Source organism: Mastomys coucha, unplaced genomic scaffold (assembly GCF_008632895.1).
Source record: "Mastomys coucha isolate ucsf_1 unplaced genomic scaffold, UCSF_Mcou_1 pScaffold14, whole genome shotgun sequence".
Classification (NCBI taxonomy): domain Eukaryota; kingdom Metazoa; phylum Chordata; class Mammalia; order Rodentia; family Muridae; genus Mastomys; species Mastomys coucha.
The window spans coordinates 79799186-79820455 of NW_022196896.1; the positions used below are offsets into that span (position 1 = coordinate 79799186).

Genomic DNA, 21270 nt, shown 5'->3' on the forward strand with positions numbered 1-21270 from the left:
ATGAAACTTGAGTATGAAATCATCAGATGCTATGGGTGAGATCATCCACAAGAAAGCAAGCAAGCCAGGCACTGTAAGTCCTCTACTACTGGGCATTGCCAGATGGGTTCTCCATAATCATGGGAAATTACCTAAAACTTCTCCCAACCTGTGGGATGAAAAGAAGTGCTGATTTATGCACATCTATAAAGAGCAAAAAAGCAGCCTTAAATAAATAAAGCATGTTACTTCACTTAGAAGTAAAACTAATGCAACAGAAATTCAGAAATTACTATGACACTTTGAAAGAAAATAGATGTATCTACTTTCATGTGAATGAATGTTTTGCCTGAATGCATGTATGTGTACTATGTGTGTGCTTGGTTCCTGTGGAGGCCAGAAAGGGGCATTGACTCCCTTGGAACTAGAGCTATGGGTGTTTGTGACCCGCTGCATGGGTGCTGAAAACTGAACCAGGTCCTCTATAATTTCAACACATGAACTTTAACTCATGTTACTCATTTTAACACTTCATTTATTGCTTTCCCTAAAATGTACAATGTTGTTGCATATTTTGCTGTCAAAGTTTTAACAAATGAAAATAAGTATATCTTGGCTCCAGCGATAGATTTGGCTTGATTCTGTAGATGTCAGTTGTGAAATTGTTCTCATTATTATCATCAGAAAGCTTTGGGCAAGATCTGAAACTTGTTTTCCTGTGATGACATTTAAAAAAAAATGAATCTTTAATAAGTGTTTATTTGTTTCAACTCACTTAATAAACTTTTAAGATATTTAATGGTAACTCATGGTTAATTGTTCTCATGTTGGTAATTTCCCTTAAACTGAAGTGTAATCATCGTGAATACATTTAAGATTTGTGATATTAATATAATCCTTTTTGCTGCTTTTGTTTCTGATTCCTTTGGAGTAGGAGCTGAGTTTTTGAAAGCCAAGGCACTTTGTGCAGCTGGGATTTCAAAGGATCTACACTGGCCACCTGGTGACAGGCAGCTGGGTCCCATGTTTTCTGCAGGGGCCAACAGGCCTGTTTTTCTTCATTTTAATACTCTTGAGTGCGAAATGCTGGCTGAGAGCAAGAGTGAGAAGTGTTTACCTTCGTCCTGCACCCTTCCACCCTTCCACCCTTCCACCCTTCCACCCTTGGAATCCGAGCACACCTGCTGCTTTCTTGGAACCTCTTTTTCACAAAATGCCTGAAAAAAATATATACTCCATGAGCAGCATAAATCAATAATAGAATAACTTGAGAGAATAACTTCTCTAGTGGTCGAAGTCATTGGGTCTCAAGGCCCAGCCCTGAAGGGCTACCAGGGGTGTGTGAGGACGTATAATAGGTTTGGAACAGGAAAGCTTCCTGATGTCACATGGGTAAATGTCTTTGCTTTAATTCATTCTTCTGAGTGAACCTTCCTTTCTCTCCCGAGTTGGGTCATCTTACTCTGAAGTGAATCTGAGGTAGCTCTACAGTTTCTCTGCTGTGGCTCCTACCTCAGCAACCCTCAGAGGAAAGCCCTTCTCCTAGCAGTGCTGTGACCAGGCACAAGGGTGCCGCTATTTTAATGGAAGAGCCAGCTTCACAAATGATGCTGAACTCAGTTTTTCACTCCCAAAATGGAATACAGAGCCTCTAGAAATGATGGATAACTGTTCATTTGGAAGCCTACATTCAGTCCTGTGCTTACAGGTGCCTGACACCTTCCTTTCCCAGGTTTTAAACATCTATTCTGGTGCCTTGATTTTCACTCCATTTAATCTTCCTTCTTCTCTTAATGACTTCTCTAGGCTGATCCAAACTTATTTGGCCATGTAAGAATCAATGTCTAGATTCAAGTGTATTCAAGGAGACTTTTTTTTTATCATGTTATTACTAATCTTTTTTTTTTTTTTTTTTTTTTTTTTTTTTTTTGGTTTTTCAAGACAGGGTTTCTCTGTGTAGCCCCGGCTGTCCTGGAACTCACTCTGTAGACCAGGCTGGCCTCGAAAGTTATTACTAATCTTGATTCATGAAAAGAACAACTGAATTTGAAAGTCTGATTTCTTAGAATCTGTCCTGCCCTTTGTAGATTTCATAACCACCATAACCGTGTTGTGGATGGTGAGCACTTTTTCCAAAATTAGAAGGAAAGCTGGGCCTGTCGTGAGCTTCCTTTAGTGACAGCTAAAGTTCAAGGCAGGACGTGACTCCTATTTCCATTGTTATATTTGGCTCTTTCCTAATCCTTGGAAGAACTAAAAGGTTCATTGGATTCATTATACTGTCTCATAGAGGTAAAACGGTTACCTTTAAATTTCAGACACAGATACATGACATAACACTGTGACTGAAGCTTTAGCCTGTTAGTTTCCACAATGTGAAATTCTCAGAAATCTTGAAAGGAGTGAGAGAGATTGGGGAGTATGGCAGAATCCAACTCACGGTTGTAGCTATTAACTGCTTTTCACAGCCATAGGCAGGGTTTAACTAAGTAGTTAGGTGTACCTGTGCAAACCAGGTGAACATTTGTTTTGTAAACAAATAACCCCAAATCACTCGAGGTGCTGGAAACATTGACTCAAGAGTTCTAGCTTGTTTGGAAGATGTTATATATATGTTAAAGAAGCCGACAATGTGTTTAATCAAATTAGAAGCCTTAAAAATATCATGGCAATTTGGATATTTTTATGCTTTGTACTAAAAAGATCTACTGATAAACTCTCTATAACTTAAGACATTACTTTTTGTGTAATCCCCAGATTAATTCATGGGTCTGAGGACTGTGGTCACTCTGCTATCTTCTTCCACTAATGGCAATACCTGAGGACTTCTCAGAATGTCTTCCTTTGACAGCAGGAGTTAGGTCACAGGTTGGCTTCTCCATATAAGAGAAAGAGGAATAGGAGAAGCTCCGTGTGCTTTTAGTCAGACATTTATTAAGCACCTGGAAGATGTTCCGTATAGAAAACAAAAGGCAAAGCAGCTTCTTTCATGGAGTTCAAGCCTGCCAGACACGCCATACTTAATAGGTTTGGCTCTCTATGCCCGTCCTTGGTTCTCTCAGGCAAGTTACTTATTTCCTATTACTTTATTTCCTGGGTAATCATTCTTCACTCTGTTAGGAGTATTAAATTAATACACACGCAAAGCATGTTGGCGGTACCTGACACATAAAGCTGGCAATTACTACTGCTCAGAGTTATATGCACTCTGTTGATCCATAAAGCAACCCCAGAATTCACTTTCACTAGTAAGTACGCTCAGCTTGAATACAGAAACACAGGCATCTGGGCAGAATACAAATAAGCCTAGACATGAATTAAGAGTCAGGAAGCAGAGTAATGAATAATGAAGCAAAGGGTTTTCCGAGCCTCCTTTTAAGAAAATTGTGGGTTATTAGTTGCTTAAGAGGGGAGGAGGCCATTGAGAATGGCGGTGTGAGCAAAAGGGATGCAAGAACCGGCAGGATGTAAGCATGAGTCCACCGGTGTTGCTGGGCGGATCGGGCTCTTGCCTTTGGGTGTAAGTTCCAGTAGTTAAGGTGGTGGGAAGTCCTTGGATGGGTACCCAAAGCTACCAGAATTACGTGACACTTTTTTAAACTCAACTCCTTTCTGTTTGGGAAGACCCACTGTAAGTGCTCTTTAAATGGGGGTGCGGTGGGGGGAGTTATGCAAAACACTTTGCACGTAGCACTAAAGTTTAGTTTTACCGGGAGACTGGCACGGTAGCTGGGACAGACGGGGCGGAGTTAGTTTAATATAGATGTCTAACCCGTGTACAAATCAGCAATCCTAATTGATTACTCCGAAACTCTGGCCTAGGTCGTTCGCTCTCCGGGCTTCTAACGTCTCATCCGCTAGCCCAAGGCCTCAGCAACCGACGTGCGAGGCCAGTCGAGGCGACCGAGGCCGCTCCACGCATGCGTTAGAAGCCGCCCCAACTCCCCACAAGGAGTCCTTTCTCAGAACAAAACTAGCGCGGAGCTACAGAGCTCCGCAATTTGCGTAGATCTAATTTCTTCCAGTTCCGCCTGTCCCGGGTAGCTCCTGCCGGTACCGCGGCTCTCCTACGCCAGGCGCGTCCGCGAAGTGAATGGCTGGGCGCTGCGGGTACGCCGCCGGCGTAGCGCTGATCCGGCCGAGGTGCGGCTGCGCAGGGCGCCGGAGCGGGCCGGGTGCGCCGCTGGCGTAGCTAGCGTTGAGGCGGCCAGGGTGCGGCTGCGCAGGGCGCCAGAGCAGGCTGAGTGCGCCGCCGGCGTAGAGCGCCGGCTCGCGCGCTAGGCTCCGCGACGCAGTTAGCGCAGGCGGCTTTGGAGAATACACGACTGGGTGCAGCCGGGGTTTGGTACCGAGCGGAGAGGAGATGCACACGGCACTCGAGTGTGAGGTAACTATAAAACCCCGATTTGTTTACATTCCCTCCCCCAGAACCGGCCCCGTGCGCGGCGGAGCCTGGGAGTCCCGGGACGGCTGGGGAGGCCGGGCGGCCAGGCTGGGGCTGGCACCGGGGCCCCGGGGCTAGGGCGCGGGTGCTCGCAGCTGCTGCAGGCGGTGGCGGCGAGCAGGAGAGCGGCGCGTGGGGCTGGGGCCAGCCGAGCGTGCCGCGGGCGGCGGTGGGGACCCGCGCCCCCTCGGCCTGCTGCGGGTCCGCGGGGCGGGCGGCGCCGGTTGAGGGCTGCGCGGGCTTCCCGCGGCCGCCGTACGGAGACCCGGGACCCGAGGCAGGTCCCAGGGGCTCGTCGGCGGGGGGTAACGGACGGCGGCCGCTCAGCTCCGGGCCAACCGAAAAGGCTCGGTGGGGGCGCGCGGGAGCCGTGGCGCAGCCCCGCGGGTCCCAGAGCCGGATCGTGGGGCGGCCGCGGGGCTTTGTTCCCCGGGCCACCGGGGCGCAGGGTGGCGTGGGCGCGGTTGGGAGCGGAGGGAAGTGGCCGGCCCGCCGCGGGGTCCGCATCCGCTCCACGCTTCGCTCCTCCCTTGTGGGGGGGGTCGTCTTCGGAACTCCCCAGTCTGGCGAGGCGTCGGGTGGCGTGACGTGGAAAGGCTTCCTGCGGCTTCTGAGAAGACGCGTTCACGTGGGAGCCTGGCCACATGGGCCGAGTTTAAGGAGCCGGGCACGTGGAAGAAATCTCACCGCAGGACGCCCCGCCACCGATTCGGAAGGGTCCTTCTTCACCCGAGTGTCTGCTCCAAGTGACACAAAAGCATGAGTTAAAAGACAGTTCCATCCACCGTCTTCTAGAAACTTACATTTATGTCTCCATTGTTAAGTGCGGTAACTAGCGGGTGACAGGTTTCTTGTATGTTTTTTTTTGGATGTGTATCTAATGATAATTAAGAAAAAGTAATACAGGAGCTGGAGGCTTAGAATTGTAACAGTGCAGTTGGGAAGCCTAAACAAAGTAGATTTGCTGTGTCCAGAGTAATGTTAGGATCCCCCTAATCTACAAGTTTTTGAGCACCTTGTGAGTCGTTTGTCCTGGACATTGGAAATCCATCCCACACACTCCACTTCCTGTGTGCATTGGACATTACACTAGGAAGAAAGACACATCAGTGATAAATGCTGTGGAGGAAATAAAGTATGCTGGTGGGCATTGTGTGTTTTCTAGATGAAGGGTTTTAGACTGTGACTATAGATTCGTAAGGATACATAGCTATAGTATAGTTACATTGAAAGTTATGGGAAACTCTGGTTTTGATGAAGTAGTCCATACTTTAATAAAGCATCTACGGTACTGGCCTGCCTAATAACGACTAACTTCAAACTAGCAAGAACTAGAAATTATACCTACAGGATTTGTTTTAAGTGTTTTACTTAATTTTGACCTGTATTCAGGAAGTTACTTCCTCGCTAAAAAGTAACTGTATTTCAGTGGTTTTTAATCTCTCCCCAAATTGACAAAACTGAATTCTATCAACTAATCATGGTTAGGAACCCATGCGCAAGAATGAATGGTTTGGGTTCTACTTTAAATGAGGTGGCAAAGACGTTTTCTCAGATTATTCCTAAAGGCACAGACCTATAAACCCAGCTGCTTGGGGAGTTGGGGGTGGGTTGGCACTGAGGAAGAAAGCTGGCAAATTCAAGTCCTGGAGCTTGTCTTAAAAGTTAAGCAAAATAGCTCAGTGGTAGGAAACTTGCCTAGGGTTTGCACAAATCTAGGCTTAGTTGTTAGTACTGCAAATGATGTGCATGTGTATGGATATGTATCGTGAGCTATGCAGGTGAATACCCTTTATCTGAAATGTTCAGAACCAGAGGTGTTTCCAGCTTTTGTTTGTGAATTGGGAGATATTTGGATATATTAAATAATGGAGAGTTTCAGGGCCCAATTCTAAACGTGAGTTGAACTTTTATTTTGTATAAGCCAGTGTACGTATACTGACAGTAATTTTACAACCATTTCCCTAAAGTTGGAGTTTGACTGAGGCCTATCCAGACACAATTGGTGCATGTTAGTTCCCAGAATATTGTAGATTTGGTAGCATTTTAGATTTGATTACATGGTGCTACCTGCATAAGGTCTTCCTTTTACAGCCGATATAATCCACTGAGGTAGTTTGTAAACTATCACCCTCGTCCCTCTTTTTTTGTCCAGACTTAGTTTTTCTTGATGCTTTCCCTGTATAGCCCTTGTGTGCCTGGAACTCAGGATCCACCTTCCTCAGTCTATGGAGTCATCTTTGGCTCTACCAGATTTTCAACCCTGGTTTGAAGTACTTTGAGGAAGCCTGATGTTTAGCATGCAGGCATTGCTCTAGGAAATCTAAGTGATACATGGAGAAGATAAGGGTGTATGTGTGTATTTCCCCCTATTCCCCCCCACAAACCCCCAAGGGAAATTGTTTAACAACTGAGCTGAACATTTGTTCTTAAGGAAATTTACGTTATATTCCTCTTGCCCCTGCAGAATTCCAGGTATTTAGCAGTATTGGAATGAATTTAGGGATTTGGAGTGAGGTTAAAGATTCAAAAACTGGATATACTATTAACTAATTTGGTTACCTTTGCAGGTTGTTTTGGGCTAGAAGTATTATCAAACCTATTTCAGGAGTTTAATATGGCCTTTAATGATGATGAACCAAATAGCTGTTCTAACCTTCTCTACATCCAAACTTTTCTGTAATAATTTGTTTTGCCTGATAATTGATTAACACTGGTTTCTACTCCTTGGGCCTTTGAGAGGATACATCTTTTAAATCCATAACTCATATGTAATAGCTGATAACTATAGATTTGCCTTTTTTCCACTTTTATTCTGTACTTACTTGTGTATGTTTTGATTTCTTTACAAAGCCATATTTCTGAAGCCCATACCCCACAGCTTTTTGCCACAAAGCATCCCTGTGCCATGACACATTCAGTGACTGGGCATAGGTAGGTAGCTTGTCTGTCGGTTTCAAACTGAGCATTGACTTAAAACCCTGTGGATAAAAATACTAGTCACCAGTGTAGTGCCTGCCTCAGGAGTGGAAGCACTGAGTTTTGTATCAAAAGGACTTTGTCACTAATACTTTAAACCAATGTTAGATAGCGTAGACAACTGAAACTACAAGAGAAATGGAGGCAATCAAAGCAGCTTTTTATCACAGTGATTTAATTTTAAGCCATCTTTCATTATCATGTAATTCACATTAAAAATATACAGAAGGCTGGGGGTTGTATCTTAGCAGATGAACTAACCTCCATAGTGACTTCCTGGGTTCCTAGCCCTACAGCAAAATGAGTGAATACGACTCATATCCTCTATCTCCTTTGTGTCTGTGAGTTGACTGCCTGGTACAATCTCCAGCAGTTTGCTGCCCCCTAGTGTTTGATTTATATTGAAGTTTCTTGGCACCTGCCCTTGCTACTAACCTTAGACTGCATTCCCTTGGATGTACCTATGGCTCTCCACTAACTGATTACTATGCCAATAAGAATGTGTGTCTTTTTTAAAACTGAATGTGATTACATTGTCTCCAGTTTTCCAAATATTGCAAAAAAAAAAAAAATGGATAGAAAGAGAATCAAGGTACCTTCCAAAAGAATATGTGAGCTATTTTTGTTTTTAATTGCAAAAGCAATTTGTTAAAATTAGAGAGGTAAGTGTTTGAAGTTAGCTTTGTATATGAACAGTTTTCTTTATTTAGTCTGGGCTTCTTGTCTTGAAAGGGGTGGTAAAAACTTTCTGGCTTAATTTGACCCATGTAACATTATGTTGTACTGATAATAAAGTTTGAAAATGTCAAAAATCACACGGTTACTTTGTTTTAAAAATTAACTTTTGAAAAAAAAATCTAGGTTCTTATTACCACTAGATTCATCTTTTATGATTTCAGATATTCCCAGTTATCAGTTTCCAAAATAATTTGTTTTTAAAAAATCCGTGGTTGGGCCACAGTCATGCTTAAATTTTTCCGAAATAAGAAAATATTTTATTCTCAGTTAAAACGTACTGGAACATTTAAAAGTGTGCTCAATAGGTATAAAGCAATATAAAACCAAAATGAGAAGGTTTAAATAACAAGGTTGCTGAAGTCATTCCCAGCTCAGTTTGTAGGTCATCTGTAGTATTTAGGAATGTTATTGTTGTATTCTATTCTGTCACATAACAGTATAGAATGTTATTTTCTATTATTATTTTTAGTAGAACATACTCAGGATTGTAGGCTACCCAGATACAGGGAATGGATACCTAATGAACTTTTTATTGTTAAAAAATGTTCTTTTGGGCTGGCGAGATGGCTCAGCGGGCAAGAGCACTGGCTGCTCTTCCGAAGGTCCTGAGTTCAGATCCCAGCAACCACATGGTGGCTCACAACCACCCGTAATGAGATATGACGCCCTCTTCTGGTGAGTCTGAAGACAGCTACAGTGTATTATTCAGGAGGGAGCAGGGCCCGAGCAAGCAGGGCTGGAGCTAGTGGGGCCATCCTGAGTTCAATTCCCAGCAGCCACATGATGGCTCATGGCTATCTGTACAGCTACAGTGTACTCATACACATAAAATAAATAAATAAATCTTAAAAGAAAAATAAAACTTTTTTTTTTTTTTTTTGCTTTTCTGAAACAGGGTTTCTTTATGTAGCCCTGGCTGTCCTGGAACTCACTCTGTAGACCAGGCTGGCCTTGAACTCAGAAATCCGCCTGCCTCTGCCTCCCAAGTGCTGGGATTATAGGCGTGCGCCACCACTGCCCGGTGCCTTTTTTTTTTTTTTTTTAATTTATTATATGTAAGTACACTGTAGCTATCTTCAGATATCCCAGAAGAGTGCATCAGATCTCATTATGGATGACTGTGAGCCACAATGTGGTTGCTGGGATTTGAACTCACGACCTTCGGTAGAGCAGTAGGCGCTCTTAACCACTGAGCCATCTCTCCAGGCTCCTTAGAAATGTTCTAACAGGATACTAACAGTAGCTACAAGTTTATTCAAATGTACAGATAAAATCTTGTTCTAGTCGGGTTTTTGTTTTTTGAGTTTTTTCTTGTTTTGTTTTTCCTTTTTTTCTTTTTTTGGTGGTGGTTTTTCTATTTTTTGTTTTTGTTTTTGGTTGGTTGGTTATCTAAAAGTTAATAGTAGAAGATTTTATAACTACCCACTTTTATAAGTACACTTTAATCCCTTTAAAAGATACTTTGCCATTGAAAGAAAGGGAAATATCAGCTAATAGTCTTTGAATTAACATTTCAACAGCTATAATTTTGTCCTCAATTTACATTCATCTTTTAGAGAGATTCAGTTCCTTACAAAAAAACTTTTAGGGATGAGACATGATTCAGAATGTTGTAGGGACCATCCTTATTGACCAGAGTGTTAACAAGAATTGCTAAGAACTGTAGCAGAGGCCAGTCTTCATTCTTCTCATTCATCTGAGACTTCATAGTGATAATTTAGGATTCAAGTTGATTTTTTTGTTTGTTTGTTTGGTTTTGGTTTTGGTTTTTTTCGAGACAGGGTTTCTCTGTGTAGCCCTGGCTGTCCTGGAACTCACTTTGTAGACCAGGCTGGCCTCGAACTCTGAAATCTGCCTGCCTCTGCCTCCCAAGTGCTGGGATTCAAGGCGTGTGCCACCACTGCCCGGCCCTGTTTGATGTCTTAACAAGACATTTCAGATGGGAGGTTTTACAAATCCAGAGTATTTATGAATTCACTGTCATGTATTTTGTGAACTTTGACTTTTAAAATAGTAGCTCTCCTGAATTAGTTTATAATTCACTTTCTGAGGTGTGCTTTTATGTGGGCTAAATTGGGGCAGTAATAAGACAAATCTTTTGTTAGCTGTCTTTGGATATGGCTTGCTCATTCATGTTTCTTCCATGGCTGCAGATGAAAAGATGTGTCACTGAGTAAGATGTGGGGACAGCAGGCACACACTGCAGCTTTATCTGACTAGTGTAAGTCTTCCAACCCTTGGATCCATTCTTAATACTTCATTGTTATTCTATTTGTTGCTCATAACTATTTCCTGGTAGAATACTTGGTTAATAAAGAATTCGTTCAGATGATAATTCATAGCTAATTGAGAAGCTTTGAGGACTCCCCTTTTGCATTTCCTACAGGAGAAATAGCACCTGTATTATGTCTGGGGCGGGGGGAAGGTGAGCTGGCATGTCCTGGGGCGGACCCCACCTGTCAGCACCATAGGTTTCCACATTCTCCATGTCTCCTAGTCTTGCTTCTCTAATGCAGTAGTTGAAACTTTAGAGTAGAAGCTACATTATGTTGGTTTCCTGTCTTCTTTTTGCCTCTGTTTCCATTCCTCCTATTTCCTGTTTTGCTTTCCTCTCTTCATTAAGCACCCCATACTTGTATACTTATAAGCTGGTGAGCACATATTTGGATCGGTTAGCTCTAAATACTACGTACTGAATATTCTCTTACATATGAAGACATATGCCGTGCACTATGCACTATGTTAGATGCATGATCTCTATGAAAGAGGCTGTGAAAGATCAGGTAGATGCCATTAAGTGATTTCTTCCTATGTTATAAAATGAGATCAGTAAAACAACAGAATTGTATTTCACATAATTGTAAAACCTCATTTAATTTTAACAGTATATATAAAGTATGCAGCATCATATATTGTATGTGATATGTGAATGGGTATACATATGTGTGTATATGTATATATACACACATACTGTTAAGTATATACACATAGATATATACTATATATTGTTTATATAGTACATATTTTATGTATACATATAACATACATATAGTACATATAGCATATACATTATATAAGATATATTTTATACACATATTTTGCCTACCTCTGTCTCCCACGTGCTGGGATTAAAGGCATGTGCCACCACTACCTGACTTTTAATAACTTTGTAATGCTTGGAATATTTTTGTTTTTAATTTTTGTTGTTGTTGTTATTGTTGTTGTTTTTCGAGACAGGGTTTCCTTGTATAGCTCTGGCTGTCCTGGAACTCACTCTGTAGACCAGGCTGGCCTCAAACTCAGAAATCCGCCTGCCTCAGCCTCCCAAGTGCTGGGATTAAAGGCATGTGCCACCACCGCCCGGCTTTAATATTTTTTTTAATTAGGATATTGTCAAGTGAGTAATTGAATGTATATGAGCAATGTCATACAAACAGCTCGGCAGGTTTCTATACAGTTATAGTAGTCATTTGGAGCAGAGGCTATGAAGCCTCATACTGGATGTTATACTTTTACTGTCTGATACAGTTTTACGCACTTCCCCAACACCAAATCAAAAAGTTCATAACAAAACAATTAGCTTTATGTCCCTTTTCATAGCATGTTCATTACCTGCATTCTCCGTGGAATAGATTTTGATTGTCTTTTTGCTTGTTTTTTGTGGTGATGTCCAATCTAGAGCCTTGGGCGTACTATGAAAGTGCTCTACTACTGAGCTACATTCTCAGACTCCCAGATTCTTGTTTGAAACAGGATCTCATTGTGTAGTCTAGGCTGACCTGGAATTTTCTAGATATTCCAGGCTGGCTTTGAACTCATAATCCTTTTATTTTGGCATCTTGAGTGCTGGGATTTACAGATCTGAAAGTTTTTTCCTAAAAAGGAAATGGATGTAAAAAATTCTAGTATCTTAGAGGTACTGCTGTTTTTAACTATGCTTGTAAGATTATATATTAAATATGGTGAGGGGAAAAAGCTTCTTATATTTAAGAATCATGTGAGAAATTCCAAAATCTTCATAGGCATGGTTACTTATATATGGAATTACCAATAATGACATTGAAAAATTACCATAACAACTGAAAATGTGACATAGTTATAGAAAAACTGATCCATGTTGATAAAACTATTGGCAAGTCAGGAATAATTCTAAAAATATGAGGCAGGCTTTTTTACTAATTCCAAAATAGCAGTACTGTTAATGAGAATGATGTAATTATACTTTAGATGGCAGTACAACAAAGCTGAATATTGAATTTCTCTGTTAAATAATTTGAGTGCAAGACTGAGTAGTGTTAAAATTTTGTAATCATTCCTCATCTTGGAGTTAATTACAGGCAAGTATCCAGAAATAATGGTGTAAATTAGAATTAAGGTGTATGTTGTGGTTAAAACTACACAAAAGCTTGTGAAATTCTTGATGGGTGTGATTTTCTTCTATACATGCTAGGCTTTTATTGATTTTTTAGCTAAATATTTTTAAATTTCATTGACTTTGAAGCTTTTCTTTTAAAAATCAAATTGTTTTATGAAGTGCTTTTAGGGTAAAAGATGTGTCCTGTATCCTTTTTTAACATTCTTCTACTGGAAAGTCAGTAGGCATTGTGTAATCAATGCAGGGTATCTTAGCGTACTTCCCCTCTCTTCCCACCTTCCCATTTCCTTAAGTCACTTGGAATCTTGGTTTAGACCTTTACTTAGTGTTATGTTTTTATGGTTTAAATGTTACTACAATTGATCCATTGTAGGAAACAATTACTTTTTTCCTGCAGTACTTTATTTTCTGACCTTATATTTTCCTCAGATTTCATCCTTGTCACTTTTCTCCTAGATACTAAAATCCAGATCTGTTCTGTGCTTCAGAATGTAGTTACAAGAGGGAAATTAATTTCTTTAAATCTTTGTGCAGGAATTTGTACAGTTTTCTTATAGGTTAGGAATGATTAAGCCTGGTAATAAGTGTGCTATTGGGTTGGTAATTTAGATTCCACTTTTGTATGAGATTGCTAAGTACTTGAACTGAGTCAGTTCACTTTGTTCAACAATTAGAAGACCCTAGTAGCTCAAAATGATAATTAATTAGCCCAAAGTTTTCCTGGTAGAGAAGCAGCTTCTGTGTTGTCAGCAGCATCAGAAGGTCTGCCAGTGTTTGAAAAGCATTGCCCTGGGATATGTGGCCATTGCTCTAACTCCTATCCTCATAAGGATCATTTTAACTGGCAGTTCTTGTGAGTGGCAAGACGGTGTAGTGTAACGTCAGGGAAGTATAACTGATACCATGGTGAAAAGGAAAACTACAGAGGGAAAGTAAAGGTGGGTCCATGGGGAAATGTCGGCAGTGGTAGTTCCAAGAATGAAGTTGTCTCTTCCTTATGATGAGCCATTTTGTAAGGAAGGCTGTATGCACAGGGAACAAAAAGGAGTCAAAGCCTTTACTGAAGAGTAACAAAAGCCATACATTTCAGGAGCTGTAAAGGCATTTCAATAATTACTGACTGGAAGGCATCTCAGCTAGGGAGCCTTTGCTCACTTCAGGTATTCCTTGTATCCATAAGTAGAAAAGACTAGCAAAAATTAATGTTATCTTCCTATGGCATGCTTAAGGGTGCCTGTAACAAATGATCAAAGGGCAGAAATAAAAGTAGTTGTACAGATATTTAATAAAGTAAATGTACATTAGTGAATACAAGAATACATACAGTATTGGGTAATGTGCTGTTTATTGTACTTTTTGTTGGATGTGTTGTTTACTGGGTTATCTTAAATCAAGACATGTTTATAGTCTATTTTTTAAGTTATAGAGAAGTCAAACACTGAAGTATACTCATGTTCTGTGAACACATCTACCATTGTCAAGTGAATGAACCTCCTGGAAAGATTAAGTGATTGCCTTACTGTGTTTAATTTAGTTATTGAAAGTTTTATTGACATTCTAAACTGTGAACGTGGCTTTGAGAGGATAGATGACTGGTCACATGGGTTACAGAAACAAACCACTGTACTGCTGGAGGATTCGGTTTCCTTCTGAGCGCTCCATACTACAGTGCTGGATCCATAAGTAATGGTAATGAGTCCCTCTCCTGTTGACATTGCTGTGCTAGTTGGTCCTGCTCATGCCCTTGTAACAATTTGATAACGATCTTTGAAGCTACGACAAAGGGTCTTTTCTCACTAGTTTTGTATTTTGTATAATTTTAAGTCAAACATTAGCCACATCTAATAATGGTAATGTCTTACATTAGTAGACCTGATTGCTTTCCAGAGCAGTTTTGGATGCATTGCGTTAGTTCTCTTGGTAGATAAGCAGAGATGTTATTGACTTCATTTTCCGAGGACAGTCAGTGGCAGTGATAGGTTAAATAAGTGAGTTTCTTTTTGATTTCTGGTCTGCAGTGCTCTGTATAAGATGATGCATCAGGAATGAGGATGAACTACAAGTAATACTTGCACATAAGGAACCTGTAAATAATGCAACATAAGAAGATAAAGATTTTTACCACTTAAAAATTTTGTACGAATTTGTATTTTGTTTTGTTCTTGGTTAACTATAAAACAAGCAAAGGTCAATAGCCCCGTGTTATAAGTGTTAAGAATTAAAAAGATGTTACTATTTACTGAAGGACTCACTGAAGGACTCAACTAGTAAGGCAGTCTAGTCTTTAAAAAATCATTTTAAAATTTTAATTATAAATTTACTTTTATCTGTGCGTGTGTGTGTGTGTGTGTGTGTGTGTGTGTGTGTGTGTGTGTGTAGGCCCCTGGTGCGCAGTACACGTATAGAAGTCCCAGGACAGCTTTGCTGAGCCGGCTCCCTTGCAGGTTCTGAGAGTCCAGCTGGTATCATGAGGCTTTTGCAGAGCCTCTTCTGCTCTTGCTGGCCCTTCTAACTGACCTGACTGACTCTTACACATGCTGGCTCCCTCCCACGCCTCACCTTTTCTGCTCGTGCTGTTGATCAAAAGAAGGAACCTAGTTGTGTTTTCCTGAAGAACAGCTGTGATGAAACCTTTTAAAATGTACATTTTAAAAATTTTAAACTGTGGGTTCATTTTGTGAAGGGATTTTCACATGCTTATTAACAGTATTACATACTTATAGAATCCCAGTTGAGCAGTTTAGTGGTTTCTCTTTGAATTTCTAAATAACAGTGAAGAACATCAAAAGATTAGCATAGTGAACTTATAATACTTTCTTGTTAGGATTTATTACATGTGTGTCTATGAGAGAGAACTGGGATGAGGTATTAACTGTATTCTTCAAAAATAAACACTCTAAAATGCATTTGGTACCCCCTTTTTAATTTTTAAAAATGAAATAATTAGGTGATATATACGGTTTATGTCCAGTTGATTGCCCTTTCTAGAAACCTAGTGCTGGAAATAGGATTCGTTAGTATCTACTAGTACTTTTTCCTAGGTCAGTCACATTAGTATCTAATTGAACGACTTTAGTTTATATTGGCTAATGTTATTAGGTGATTCTTTTCCCTTTAAAATGGTTTTTATCATGTATCAGATGAGTCACTTTGCTAGTGTCCCATCTATATTCTGGTTTTGGTGTGTGAAATACAATTATATGGTAGAAGGAGGCCCTGACTAGTGAGGTCAGTGCTGCAGTCGTGAAACCTCATCTTCATCTTCAAGGTTAGCAATTCTCCAGGGCATTTTATCTTTAATTTTGTACATTTATATGTATTTGTGTAGAATAAAGTACCTATCAGATATGTGTAAAGTATTTATCAGAAAGTTTGTAATAGCTGGGTGGTGGTGGCACACGCCTTTAGTCCCGACACTTGGGAGGCAGAGGCAGGTGGATTTCTGAGTTCGAGGCCAGCCTGGTCTACAGAGTGAGTACCAGGACAGCCAGGGCTACACAGAGAAACCCTGTCTTGAAAAACCAAAAAAAAAAAAAAAAACCAGAAAAAAAAAAGTTTGTAACAATAGCAGTTAGTGTATAGGTGCTATGCACTATTTGCCTGAAAATTTCAAGTCTATAGCTTGACATTGTATATTTAGGAAAAAAAAAAAACCTCAATAGAATCACTAATTGAACAATTTTGTAAGCGCTTATAGAGGAATGTCCTATCAAATGTCTCAAAACGTTCTCTTCCTGTAAATTGACAAGAATCATCTTTATTGTGTATTTTGACTCATGTTTGTGTTGTAAGCTGGATAAGTCAGGCCAATTAACACTGTTCTTTACAGTGAGAAAGAACACCTGAAACACAAAGCCCTTGAGCCTGCCTAACCTGCCCGTGTCCTTTCAGCTGTAGCGCATGCGTGGCTAACCTGAGCACCCAGCTTTATTTCGTGTAAGGATCTGGGTAGATTTTCTCTTACCAACAACGTTCTGTTAAGCAAGACAAATAATATCTTTTCCTTCTCAGACTAAAAGTGTTTTTGGTTTCTTTTTGTACTTTTTTTTCTTTTTTTTTTTTTTAAAGTGCATGTAAAACGTGGTGACAGTCAAGTTTTTTTTATAGCTTTAACATTTATTCGAATGAGTCTCGGTTTTGAGTGTGGCTGAGATTATGTAAGCGCACTGCGGAAAGCTGACTGGAAGGTGTTATGGGAGCTGTCTTTACAACTGCTGGATTTTAAACTATTTCAAGACAAATTAAAAAAAACTTCATCGGTGCAAACTGCTTCTAATTTTTTGTTTTGTTTCGTCTCTTTGTTTCGTTTTGTTTTTTTGTGTGTTTTTTTGATTCAGAGTTGAAGTTTGTATTCTTTGGACAGTCGTAAAAACATAAGCACTGGTTGAATGTCAACACTCTTGTAGGGAAGTATCCATGGCTGAGTGTAAAAGGCAGCTGTTCTCATGAAGTGAAAAATACTCACGTGGCGAGCACCCAGGTAAAGAGATAACTTAATGGTGATCCAGAGTTAGGATATAGGCAGGGTGTGACCACAGCTGTGCTGTAGAGTTTGAATAGTAAGCACACGAGGACATTAATGAACTTCATGTTTTTCCCTTTTCATCCAAAGAAATTGTTTTGGAATATTGTAATTGCATAATGATGAAATTGCCACATTATAAATTAACCTTCTTAATTAGAAATTATACAAGGATGGAATATTTAAATTTTGGACTGTGGTGTTGTATGCCAAATCAACAGTGAAACGTGAACACAAGTTTATGGTGACAGCTGCTAGGTAATTTATTGTTCAGAGCTCATCCTTCCATTTCTGGTACAGCAGGATTATATATGTCTGCAGAGCCAGCAGAAGTCCTGCCAGCTAAGAACTATTCATTATAAAATTAATACTTTCAACATATCAAACCCGAGGAAATCTAAGACAGAGACATAGTGGAATATTTTTTTCTAATGTACAGCCAAGTCCTCTGAAGGTGGACTTAAATATTTAAGGTGGAGTAGTATATAAGCTTGCCTGACGTTTCCTACATTCTTTTTTTCTACTATACAGATGCTCCTTGGGAGTTAAAAGATTCTCAACTTCCATGGAATTCTTAGGAATTTCATAAATTGTAGGTGCGGCTGGATCCCCCCCATCCCCACCCCCCACCCCCGTCCCCCTTCGAGGCTGCCGGCTACTTCCAGGTTGAAAGGAAGAGAAGTATAACATTCACTTCCCCAGCTGTGAGAGTGGATTTCTCAACCTGCTGTTTTCTTTCTTGTCTCTTCCCATCGTCTGAGCGAGCATCCATCCATGGAAGGTTGATGTTTCTAGGTAACCAGAGCAGAGAAGCCCTTACAATTGGAATAGTCATAGACTGTTGTGAGACAGAAAAGAACTTGCTGGTTCCTTTTAAGAAAGGGTCTCTGCAGAGCTCCTGAGCCTGGTCAAATGAGTGCTTCAAACACATCAGCGACCATAGTACTGAAGTTGCTCATGGGTCACTTATGTTCTTACACACCTGTTATTCTCTCTTGAATGTAGAAATTAAGAGACTCAGGTCTAGAATCTTTGTAATACTCTGTATTCTTTACACAATTGTAAAGAATAGTGATAGGTGCTGGGCGGTGGTGGCGCACGCCTTTAATCCCAGCACTTGGGAGGCAGAGGCAGGCGGATTTCTGAGTTCGAGGCCAGCCTGGTCTACAGAGTGAGTTCAGGATAGCCAAGGCTACACAGAGAAACCCTGTTTCGAAAAACAAAAACAAAAACAAGAATAGTGATAGATGTCAACATAAATCTCATGTATACTATGCATAGGCATCATTCATTTGCTATTTTCGAATACACACTTATTGCCACTGATTCCTATTCATCGAACAGTGAGAAGATAATGCACTAAAGAAACCTTGTGACATTTGTGTATCAGATGAATGGATAAACTCAGACCATCACCTTATCTAGCATCTCAGTGGAAACGAGGTACCTGCAGGGAGTGTTATAGACAGAGGAATGGGAATCTTTTGCTTAATAATGATCGCTAAAATCATCCATGGCCTTTCATTTTCGTTAGTGCACAAGTAAAATTAATTTGATTGTTATCCAGGTCAAACAGTTTATCTCGGAATTATTCTCTTGAACACTTCAGTGCTTATAAAATAAAGACAAAACCTATATGGTTATGAAAGTAGTATCATCACTGGGCTCCATGGGTTACTGTTGTCTCAGAATTCTTTCTCATTTGAACATTAAAATGTGTAGGTGGGGGAAAAGCTGTATGAAATGAATAGAAGGATTTGACTTGACTTTGCTAGCAAAGAGGACACACAGGCCAGGAAAGAGGACACACAGGCCAGGAAGCCTGTTGCCTTGATGAGCGTGCCCCCTACCTCAGCACACCTCTGCTGCTCAACCTGTTGTGTTTGAGGATTTGGCATTCTATCCCTCCTTTTCATGGAATATTTAACTCTAATTCTAAATTGTATGGCACTGTTTAATCCACAGTTGGTTATGACTGCTTAGATGTAGTCAGATACCCAGAGTTGACATCTTGGTCTTGCTAATTTTCAGTGAGTCCTTGTAGTACTTTCCTAAGCCTTCTGTAACAGAGTGCCTCAGATTCATGATTTAACCAACAGGGCTTACAGTCCTACATCCCTGGAGGCTAAAGAAGTCTGAAACCCAGGTGTCAGACACAGGTTCTCAGAAAAATCTAAGGGAGAATCCTCAACTGCCTCATTGCCTTTTGCCTTGCTTCTGGTGGTTTCCAGCTCTGTGACTTCTAGTCACATCACTAAATTAAACATGTTTTAGTAGTGATTTCATCAATGAGACGAAGAAATTGAAGCGTTTGGATTAAAGGTCAAATCTCATTGTAGCTTTGGAATGAAATACAATTTGTAGATGGTAAAAATTCTTAACTGCTACGTGTCACAGATAATTCAACCTGATATATTCAGATAATTATAACCTTTGGTTGACTATAGTAGCTAGAAGTGTTTGAGAGTTTATTGGTATAAATTATTAGGCCTCAAACTTTAACTAGTTTATATCAGACTCAGTAGAAAAACTGGACTAAAACATTGTTTGCCCATAACCAAGATGTTGATGTACCAGGTCTGAGTTGGGGTGTGATAACTTCTACTTCTAACTCCAAGATGATCTTGATGTTACTGATGCTATTCCATAACTTCCACTTGTTAATACTGGATCAGGCTGTATAGTACACAGGAAACAGCAGACATATTCGTCCTGTTATCCTACATTAATAGATGTTAACAGTTTTGTCAGAGTTCTTCAGTGTATCTTCTCTCTCTCTCTCTCTCTCTCTCTCTCTCTCTCTCTCTCTCTCTCTTTCTCTCTCTCTCTCCTATCTCTTTTTCAAAGATAAAATCCTATCAACTACCGAATGTGTGTGCTCCTTCCACTGCTCATTCTCTTCTTTCCTTCCTCGAAAGTGAGCTGCTCCAGAGTGTAATCTTCTCTACAGTCTAGCTACACATGTTATCTCAAAAAGGAAAGTTTTGTTTTGTTCTGTGTTTCGGGCATTTTTGTTTTTAAATTTCTGAGATAGGATTTCTCTATGAAGTGCTGGTTGTCCTGGAACTAGCTCTAGACTAGGCAGGGCCTCAAAATCACAGAGCCTCCTGGGTGCCTGGAATAAAAGTCATTGCCACCACCACCCAGCACGTATTTTGGCATGTTTTAAGTCACCTATACATGATACAGTATGTATCTTTCTGCTCCCATCTGCTCATGGTAATTACCTAGTGCATGGTTTGCTTTTTAAAAGATGCTAATAAAAAATAGTTTTAACTTTTTGTAAAGCTCATCCAATGCATTTTTTATTTTATTAGCTTTCTTCTCCACTTCCTCTCAGAATCATTCTAACCTCCACACCTATAACTTGTTTGTTTGTTTGTTTAATTTCCTGAGATGCCCTTGGAAGAGAAATCCTTAATTTTAATGAAGTCAGTGACACCAGTTTTCTCTTTTCAGTGACTTCTGTCTCCTATCTTGAAGTTCTCAGTTTCTCAAGTAACTCTTGTAGGTCTGCCCTTTCTAGTCACAGTGGTCAGTAGTCACGTGACTGTTGGGCACTTGAAATATGCTTAGTCTGAATTTTAAGATGTGCTCCATGTCATATTGATATGTAAAGTAACATAGTATTGAGCAGGATGCAGGATGTAAAATACCCTGTTAACAATTTTCAGATGTTATTTAGCTAGAATGTAATATGAAATTAGTTTCACATGTATTCTCTAGAAAAACTCCAAATAACAAAACTAGCTCACATTGTATCTCTAGATTCTAGAAGTGTGCTTTTCAGTAGAATTCACTGTAGTGATGATTGTGTTCTTTGTGCTGTCCAAGACTGGGACCCTTAGCTGCATGTGGAGGAACAGTATTTTAAGTGTGACTATGGTAACTAAGAAACTGAATTTTAAATGCAAATTCAACTCATTTAGATTTTAGTACCCACATTCTGCTAAGAGCTGCTCTGTTGACTTTTTTGGACACTCTCCTGTTTAAGCATTTATTGTCTGAAATTTAGCCTCCTATTTTTATCTGTAGTTGATTCTGTCTATGGTGTTAGGTAGAGGTCAACCAGGGAATTTCTTCTGTATGCAAGTTGAGCCAACCAGATACCAAGGAAAACAATATTTAAGACTACCTTTTGTTCCTTTGGTGTATTCCATTTTTATCTTTACATTTTTAATTTTTAAACTCTTGTCTGCTCCCTACTCTCACCCCACACAAGCTTGTCAAGGC

At 40.2% G+C, this 21270-nt stretch overlaps 2 protein-coding genes across 28 annotated transcripts in view; one reads left to right on the top strand and one right to left on the bottom strand.

The window, feature by feature from the left end:
- Slc39a10 (solute carrier family 39 member 10) overlaps positions 1-21270 on the top strand; it is a 116539-nt gene that overhangs the window by 64277 nt on the left and 30992 nt on the right. Inside the window, exons 1-5 of one of the 24 annotated variants that reach the window (XM_031367454.1) lie at positions 5164-5276; positions 7277-7357; positions 10294-10361; positions 16345-16451; positions 16853-16995. The exons of 2 other annotated variants lie outside the window; for them this stretch is intronic. Coding sequence is in view for 1 of the 22 variants with exons in the window: in XM_031367450.1 (XP_031223310.1) it covers positions 18432-18480 (49 nt within the window). In the remaining 21 variants the exon portion in view is untranslated. Of the gene's footprint in view, positions 1-4218; positions 4367-5079; positions 5277-7276; positions 7358-10293; positions 10362-16344; positions 16452-16852; positions 16996-18381; positions 18481-21270 lie in introns of those variants that run through there. 21 more of the 24 variants (XM_031367462.1, XM_031367469.1, XM_031367456.1 and 18 more) reach the window with 21 other exon arrangements.
- Positions 497-4962, bottom strand: LOC116088419 (transcription initiation factor TFIID subunit 4-like). Of its 4 annotated transcripts, none has more exons than XM_031367478.1 (3): positions 3690-4962; positions 1161-1196; positions 497-695 (listed from the first exon to the last, which is right to left on the bottom strand). In XM_031367478.1, exon 1 carries the CDS (start codon positions 4928-4930, stop codon positions 4172-4174), a length of 759 nt encoding a protein of 252 aa, XP_031223338.1. In that variant the 5' UTR covers positions 4931-4962; the 3' UTR covers positions 497-695; positions 1161-1196; positions 3690-4171. The 4 variants fall into 4 exon arrangements, with proteins under 4 accessions (XP_031223338.1, XP_031223337.1, XP_031223339.1 ...); XM_031367477.1 differs by lacking the exon at positions 1161-1196 and adding an exon at positions 2798-2852; XM_031367479.1 differs by lacking the exon at positions 1161-1196 and having other exon boundaries at positions 3752-4962.